This window comes from Montipora capricornis, chromosome 3 (assembly GCF_036669925.1).
Source record: "Montipora capricornis isolate CH-2021 chromosome 3, ASM3666992v2, whole genome shotgun sequence".
NCBI lineage: Eukaryota > Metazoa > Cnidaria > Anthozoa > Scleractinia > Acroporidae > Montipora > Montipora capricornis.
The window spans coordinates 36634400-36643521 of record NC_090885.1 but is presented as its reverse complement, the minus strand read 5'-3'; the positions used below and the strand labels follow the sequence as shown (position 1 = coordinate 36643521).

General features: G+C 49.5%; 1 protein-coding gene across 1 annotated transcript; it reads left to right on the top strand.

Moving 5' to 3' along the window:
- The first annotated feature begins 628 nt into the window (after positions 1-628).
- Positions 629-1723, top strand: LOC138040164 (uncharacterized). Its single transcript, XM_068885941.1, has one exon. The coding sequence runs from the start codon at positions 629-631 to the stop codon at positions 1721-1723; it is 1095 nt and encodes a 364-aa protein (XP_068742042.1).
- Positions 1724-9122: the final 7399 nt, after the last annotated feature.

The window sequence follows — 9122 nt, the reverse complement described above, 5'->3', positions numbered from 1 at the left end:
TCGTACAGCTTCCAGTGGAAAATACCTAGGTGTTGTTGGAGACGTCATCAGACAAACCTTGAAACGAGGAGTCAAACGGAAAGCTGGCGTGATGATCAAACCTGGGGTGAAAGCGGGAGGCCAGCACATCTATAATAAAGCCAAATGCAAAGTCTCTGACATCTTTGGTCAAACATGAACACGTACGTGGTTCAATTGCATCCGCGTCGTCAACGGGCATTGAGTCGGTATCGGACGCCAGGTTCCAGTATAAAAGGCACCGACCAAGCACGTCAAGGCGGTGGTTGGTTGAGCGGAGCGGTGTCACGACCTCCTGAGTACGCCTTAGTCCCGTTCTTGACCCTAACACTTCAAAGAAGACGAAGAAGGAAGAAACAATGAGTTTGGACGTGTTTACAGTCCCCTCCGCCAACGTGACAAGGGTATTGCAACATGAAGTACAGTCCATCCAGTACGGGGATCACGCCCATTCCCTTTTCGATCCCAGCCTTGGACGATTTCGTTGATTTGAACCGGAGATTCAGCATCGACGAATGGCATCGTGGCAGATGCCAACGCGGCTGCAGATGCGAACAATACCCAATTTGTCTATGTGACCAACAATCTGGGTTACACGCTCTTCAAACAGATGAATCTACGGTTCAATGGCACTTTGATGAGCGAACAGACCGATACGCATTCTTACAATGCCTTTTTGGACACGCTGCTGAATTACAATCGAGATGAGGGGGAGACCTTGCTGTCGCTTCAAGGTTGGGTGAATTATTTGAACGTGACAGAACACTTAACTGCCGGTGGAGCCGCCGATGACATTTGCACGACGAATGCATGGGGATACGGTGATGCCACTCCCTTGAAGACAGCCACCGTACCATTCTACAACAACAGTAAAGCCACCTTGATCGTGCATCCGCATCTGGAAGCCTTTCGCACAAGATGCGTGCCGGTGCCTGGGGTGGAGATCGTCTTGGAATTGTTTTGTAATCAGCCTGAGTTCTTTTTGTTTGGAACGAATACCAGTGGTGCGGGTGTCAAACGTCAAGTGACGTTGAGTCAAGGTGACCTCAAAGTGACGCTGCATCTCTGCCGTTTGTCGCTGAACCCATCCGTCTACAATGCCCTACAGGTCAAGAGAAAAGTCAAAGAACAGTGGGCCAATTATCCAGTAGTCCGAAGCGAGATCCGTGCGTTTTCGTTCGATGGACGGACCACCAAGTTCACGGAAGACAACGTGTTTGTGGGCCGGGTGACGGACTGGATGATCGTGGGGCTGTTGGACAGTCGAAGCTTCAATGGCGATTTGGAGCATTATCCGTTCGCTTTCCAGAAATTTGGGGTGATCCGGATTCGTCGAGTTATTGCCAGCGAAGAATATCCGTACCCAACGTTGGAATTGAATGGAGCCAATGGCAGTAAAGACCTGTTGGGATACCATCGTTTCTTATTAGTCAGTGGTTCGTTGCTGAATCATCGTCCCAGTATGATCCAACCCAGTGAATGGGGACAGGACAAGAATTGTACCTTGTTTGCCTTTAACAATGTACCCAATGGAGACGTGGATGCTCCAGGACATCGAAACCCTAGACAAGCCAGCAATGTCCGTTTGAAAATCGATTTCCGTGCGAACCCTAACAAGAATCTCACGATAGTGGTATTGGGTGAGTTTGAGAATGTGTTCCAGATCGACGACAAGTGTGCGATTCTATATATCGTGCGTCGATGAACCCCAAGAACAAAACATGGAATTTGTGCCATTGAATGACGTCGCCCTTTGTCATTTGGCATTGGATGATCCTATTCTGAAACGTGTCTTTCACGGCGTGCATCCTTCCGATGGGTTACCGTCCCGTCCCACCCGCACAACGCGAGCCGCCTACATTGTGAACACGGATCCACGAGGGGAACCTAGAAAACATTGGTTAGGACTCTGGACGGAAGAAGGAGCATGTGAAGTCATGGACAGTTACGGCTTACCTCTCACCACCTATCAGGTGCTGGGTATGCACGACTGGTTGGCACGATGGTCCCCGGTATGGCGCAACTATCGGACCTTACAAGCCTTGAACAGTACGGCTTGTGGTCATTACGCCTTTTAAAAGAACGAGCCCAAGGACGGACCATGGAAGAGTTTTTAGAACGATTTTCCTCGTCTTTTGGTTCAAGATTTGAATGCCATGTCCGCTAATCAATCTTGTATTGCACATGAGTTTGTTGTTATTCGTGAATACAAAGCGCACCACATGGAAACGGTATACGTAGCTTGTGGTACATATATAGTCGGGTCGTAGAAGTATAACATCAAGGATGGGAGTCCATCAAGTGATGGAATATAACCCGGGACGTCGTTACACAACCGGGCCCTTTAAAAGAAGTGTACTCTCTCGTCCTTTCTTGCTTTTGTCATGATACGTATTCCCAGTAGTACAATGATTGTCAGTCCATCGGGAAGTGGCAAGACGCAATTGACCGAAGCTCTCTTGGCGGAAGTTTGAGGGCAGAAATACACGACCGTGTCATTACTGTTACGCTGTATGACAACCCCGGTTCGATGGCATGAAACGTCAAGGCATCCAGTTTCACGAAGGAATCCTTGGGGTCGCCGATCTTCAAACGTGGCTTCCTCAAGGTGGGATGTTGGTCTTGGACGATCTCATGGACGAAGGAGGGAACGTGTTGGATCTCTTTACGCGAGAATCCTATCATCGACACATTACGGTCTTGCACTTGTGCCAAGATCTGTTTCCACCTGGGAAATTTGCCGAGACCATTTCGCCCAATGCGCATTACGTGATCATCTTCAAGAATCCCAGGGATCAGACGGGATTTTGCGCGTTGGTCCTCCAAGCCTTTCCGGATCGATGGCAAGAGGTCCTGAAACTCTTTGTCGCCTGAACGCAACATCCTTACGGGTATCTCACGATCATCCTGTCTCCGACGACTGATTCCGGTTGTTCAGTCATGTGACACAGCAGGATGGCCCATGGTGGTGTACGAGCGCCAATGAGTTCCTCTTGGGCAAAGACAAACGATATAAAAGGATGGGAGCTGCACTTACCACAGGACATTACGCCCCCCTTGTGGAAAAGAAACGTATGATGGTACGAAGAAGAAGAAAGCGTGTGATCTGACGTCCAGGCATACAAAAACGACGACAATGCAGAGGCATCCTTTTGTTGCTCGCTTTGGCGCTTACTGGTCTGATTGCGGCAGGGAAAGCAGCAGCGTTAGGAGGTGTGGGAGCCGCGGCTGGTTACGGTGTCAAGAAAGGGCTCGAAGCCACCACCCGACGACAAGGTCGACGTTAAGTATAAAGGGAACCTGTCCAAAATACCTAGGATCGTCTCATCATGTCTTGGCGTATTGGACGTCAACTCCCGTTTCGTCGGAGTATCATAAAAGCAGCCGATCATCAGACACGTCGCGAACGCTTGCAAGTGGCTAATGCCGCTCAGAACAATGCTTTGCACGAATTGGTCATGAATACGCTTCGTGGACAGATTCCCATATCGTCGTCCACCCTGACCAAGTTACGACCCCATCAACAAGCACTGAGAGACATGACCCGTCGTAAACATTCCTTGAAAAGCGTCGTCAGATCATGATGAGTCAGCAAGGTCGGGGTCTTTGTCAAGGTGTGAACACGGCGTGCAACCATTGCCTGGGACGTGGCCGCGTCCATAAAAGAGCGTCGTCGGGTGATGAGGTGTCATTGTGATCCAGTTCTGGCAAGAATTGCATAATATGGACGATAGATGGTGTGATACGTGGACGTACGGTTCTCGTTCGATTTGTGCGATGAAAGATCAGATCCGACATCTTCGACATCGCGAACGTGCACAATGCGAGATCATACGTCAATTCACTGACCAACTTCAAGAACGGAATAAAGCCCTATGTCAACTCGAACGAAAGCGATCTGAAACATCAAGTACGTCAATTGGAAGGGCATTTGGAACGAGAACGTCAAGAGAAAGAAACCCTCTACTATAAAAACGAGGCATGGCACGAATGTTGGGACACGTTACGATGAGCGGTGACAACGACGTCATTCCTGGGTTTCAAAAACGGGTGTTGGTGGATCCGGAACGGCTCCGTCGGTTGGAGCAAGTGAACATAGAACCAAAGCCGCACGTCTGGCTGCTAGAGAAGCCGCCCTTCTGATGGCAGAGGACATCCCGCCGGCCATGAAAGAAGCGTTGGTCAAACATTTGTCGCACGAAGTGCGTAAATGGACCAAGGCCGTTCGACGTCTCATGGGTTTTGGAGGAGGTCCTGGTGGTGGTGCAGGTGGTGCTGACGAGGACGAGGACGTGGAAGGAGCAGCATTTACGCAAGGCCCGTTACAGACGTTGTTGACGCAACTGGTGAAAAAGAAGAAACGACCGGCAGCAGCAGCTGTGGGAGAACCTCTAGCCACACCGGCCGCTGCGGGTCCACCTCCTAAAGTGAAGAAACGTCTTCGTTTTGTGACCCCTAAAAAGACCACGCCAGTACCCAAAAAGAAAGCAAAGAAGAAGAAGAAAGTCACCCCCAAGACGATGACCCCACTCGACGAATGGGGTGAACGCCCTTTTGGTGGAGATCCCATGATGGGTAAGAGTGTGGCTCAGATGATGGAAGGGACGCCCCGATCCGCCAAGAGGAAAGCTCGTAAGAACTGCCCGGTTGGCTGGATTTTGACACGAAACTCCGACGGCGTCTCGATGGGCAGGACTTCTAAGCGCCATCAGAAAAAGCACACGACCCGAAGGCAGGCCTTGCTTCCCAAGACCCGGTGACGACGGCGTCAGAAAGGGGGTAAATTGGATCTGCAAAAGCTGTTGGAGGAAACGGGCATCGAATTTCATTAGCCAGGGTACCAGTACATGGGACCGGGGACGCATTTCAAAAAGAGACTCAAGCGTGGCGATCCGGGCATCAATCGGCTGGACAAGATTGCCAAACAACATGACATCGATTATTCCCAGGCCAAGAATTTACAAGACAAATGGAAAGCCAATGCAAAAATAGTGAAGGCCATCAGCTATCTCCCGGCAAGAAAACCTGGACCGAAGCCATCGTGAAGAGAATCATGCAAGCCAAACAAAAACTCAAATTGTAAAAGTCTGTAATGGCTGACTGACGTTGTCGTTGTTGTTACAAACATTAAAAACAAAATTCTTGACTTCCATGGGTCTGGTCTTTATTGATCCAAATCTTCCGCAACGTAGTGAACTCCAAACCAATCTCTCTGGCCCTTAGGAGGCATCAGACGTCGAAGGTTTTTGGGGTACCCCCCACCCCCTGTCATCAGGTCGTGTGAGCTTACAAGTCAGGCCATAAAAATGTTGGGGTACCCCCCGCCCCTCCCATGTGGCGGATTTGATGGAGAGTGATGAGGATGAACTGTTAGTTCAGGCTCTTGACGAAGTGGAATGGTGGCTGGCAGTCCCCATGGACGATGAAAGTCTCCATGTCACCGAGCATCGGCAAAGGTTACACGCCGATCGTGAGGCCTTTGCTCTTCAAAACACGCCTTCTTTCTTTGAGGAAGCTCCTGCACAAGTAGGTGGAGGAGGACATTTTCGTTTTGTTTTGGACCCCATCATGGAGCGTCGATCCGCTGTCATAAGAGTGCGTGAACGCATCTTTAGGACACGGTTGGAACAACAAGGACGTTTGGATTCACGGCGTCAAAACATCAACCGTGCACTTGCTCAAGGATTACGGGATGGGATAGAAACCTTGTTGGACGATGCTACCATCCACGATCGTGATCGCGTGTTTCTTCCTTTTCATTCGCCAGGCTACGACAACTCCTTTTCTAGAGGATTACGCGTCAGTCGGTGGCGTCAGGAACCGGACACGGTGACCGCTTTTTTGGACGATCTGGCTCAGAAACTCATTTCCGGGAAAGAATACGACCCCGACGAACCTTTTGAACTGGAATTCGTCCATGTCCAGGCAAGGCCTCAAGGAAGTGGCGTCTCCAAAAACAAACGACCTGGCTATTAATCCTCGGCGAATTTTCGTCTCAACGAAAAGTGTATTTTGCACATGCCCAGGGACGATGCAGGACTCTGTTGTGTGCGTGCTATCATCACCGCTCGTGGCCTGCAACTGGCGTGTTCCAACATTAACGAGCAGCACAAGTGGACCCAACGCAACCATGCTCAACACAGTCGCAATGAAGCCGCTCTTGCTCTTTTAAAGGAAACCGGACTCCAGCCGGGTCCCATGGGTCTCCAGGAACTAGCCACTTTGGCTCAAGCGCCCAGTCTTCGTGATTACCGAATCGTGGTGGTGGACGCGAATCGACAATACGCCTGTTTTGCGTTTCGGCAGGGTGCTACCTTGTTAGCCCTTGTCCACGAGGACGAACACTACGACACATTGACCTCGTTGCCAGGATTCTTTGGGCAAGGCTACTTTTGTGGACGGTGCCTCAAACCGTATAATCAACAAGGTCGTCATCAATGTTCTGAAGGGAAAGGCATTCACTGCCCTGGTTGCCAACAGAATGAGTGCGACGATTACATCGAGGCGTACTTCCGTGAACGTCCTGCCCACATCCCCTGTCGTCATTGTCGTCGCCAATTTTATAGGGATGCCTGCTTTCAACTCTACCAGACCAAGAACCTCAGTGGAAAAGCGTGTGGTCCCAATCAGTCATCGATATGTGACTCATGGCACAGATCTGCAAACAGCAGAAAACTGCTTCGTTCGATGAATGAACAAGACGACCATCGGTGCGGGTACAGGGAATGCCCGTCGTGCCTCGAAACGACGGATTTGAATCAGCAACAATGCTTCGTGCAAATCCCCACCCACCCCGAAGAGCTGGAAGACATGCACGCATCGTACAAATCAACAAGCGGACCCGACTCTGCGGTGAGGCACACAACGACCCCAATACTGCTACAGAGGGCGGGGAGGTGGAGGAGGGCAATACCTTCCACCCACTACTACCGGTCTTTTGGGATACAGAGGCCATGCAAGATACGGGCGTGCATGTGCCTAATTTGGTGGTGGGTATGACGACAGAAGATGCCTTGCCTCAAATCTTTCGTGGCAAGAATTGCATGGAACAATTTCTGCAATGGCTGGAGCAATTGACGGAGCAGGACACACGCTACGTCACAGCTCTTGATCACAATTTCAAGGGTTACGATTCTTACTTTGTGGTGAGGCGATTGATCGAGCGCAAACAAAAGTTTAAGCCCATGCGTACGGGTGGCAAACTGCTGGAGATCACTTACTGGGGTGGGTACATTCGCTTCATCGACTCCATGTCGTTCTTCGCCATGGCTCTGGCTTCGTTTACCAAAACGTTTGAGTTGGATCCCGACAATTTCAAGAAGGGGTATTTTCCACACCTTTTCAACACCCCTGCGAACGCTGACTATGTGGGTCCCATGCCACCGAGAGAGATGTACACCCCTGAAACCATGTCCACCAAAGGAAAAGCGGAGTTTGAGCAATAGTACACGGGTCAAGTGGCGGACGAGGCACAGTTTGATATCCAGAGGGATCTCGTGGACTACTGTATCTCTGGCGTCAAACTCCTCCGAGAGGGTTGTTAGACCTTTCGTCGTGAGTTCTGCGAACAGACCGGCTTCTGTTTCTTTGACAAAATGACGATTGCAGGAGCTTGTCTGCATGACTATCGCCTCAACCGCATGGAGGAAAAGATCATCGCCTCCAAAACTTTCAAGGGATGGCACGGCACGGGTGCGAACAGTGTTTCCCCTAGACTTTCGAAAAGTCCTTGGTCTAGATACGCGCGGAACGAAGGACTTTTCACACTTGATTGGCGCCAATTTAGCGACCCGAAAACGGGTCGCTGAGCTAGGCCAATCAGAGTAGTCCTCGTGGACCCCAGGGTTGTCAATCAAAATTTGCCACATGCAGTGAAGTGTGACTTCAAACATGCTACTAAGGCCACCGGATATTCCAAATTACGCGACCATCAGAGGAAAATAATTGAAGAATATCTGTCTTGCATAGATCTGTTTGTGTCTTCTCCAACCGGAGCTGGGAAAAGTCTGACCTTTGAACTAGTCCTGTACGCTTTTGGTCGTTTACTTGGAGCGGGTGGCAATGCTATCGTCTTCGTATAAATTAAATTCTTCCACTGATTTCACTCACGAAAGATTTGGTCTCTAGCTGGTTGCTATTTAGGAGACAACACATTTAAAATCTTAAGTATAAACGGGTGTCTGGAAGTCCCGAGGCGATTCTCAACGACTATCAACACAATTTTCGTCGAATGGAACAAAAAAAATTAAAATGCATGTGTATTCATCGACGAGAGTCATTGCATTGCTAAATAGTAAGCTTAAGTTTCACTAAGATATATCTTTTAATCCCGGTCTAGTACGTCTCCTACACCTGAAGCGTACCTGATCTTTCATGAGTGAAATCAATTGACTTTCTTGACGATTGGAAGCTTTCCCTTACTTGCTAATCTTTCGAATATATTAGTCTTTCGTTTCTATCAGCACAAATCACGGCACAAGTGTTGGTCCAGCAAATACCACTGGAGATCTCTTTTCCAAGCGGCGACTCGAGATTGAAAAAAAGCTTTCGTTTTATTTCATCTTTGTTTCTGATACCTTTAGCACAAGGTTAACAAATTTCCTGTTTCGATTTCGTAGCAACAAACATGTTTGACTGTTTTCGTCGGATTGCGCCATCAAGTTCAGGACTTGCGAATGACGTCATCCCCTTTTTGGCGCGAGACGCAAATGAAAACTTTGCAAGCGAGACAAGTGGACCTCTCGCGACTTCGTCGCTCGCTCATTCACTTCGCGTACGAAAAATCACGATTCGCTCCCCGAAAAATTTTCTTCTGGGGTTATCGTGAGGTCGACTTGTGGCAAGCCTATGTTTCCCCAATCGTCAAGAACCGTACCGCCGTCACGACGATCGTTGTATGGATGATATCCGACGTACCACCATGGAACGTCTTCAGAGTCTTCGAGACCTGGGATACCATGACGTGACCCTCTGAGAATGTGAGTGGGAGCAGCAAAAGAAAGCGGATCCTTGCATGGCTGAGTTCGTCAAAACCCTTCCTGTCATCAAACCCATGAATCCTCGCGATGCCTTCTTTGGAGGACGCACAAATGCCTCCTTTACTA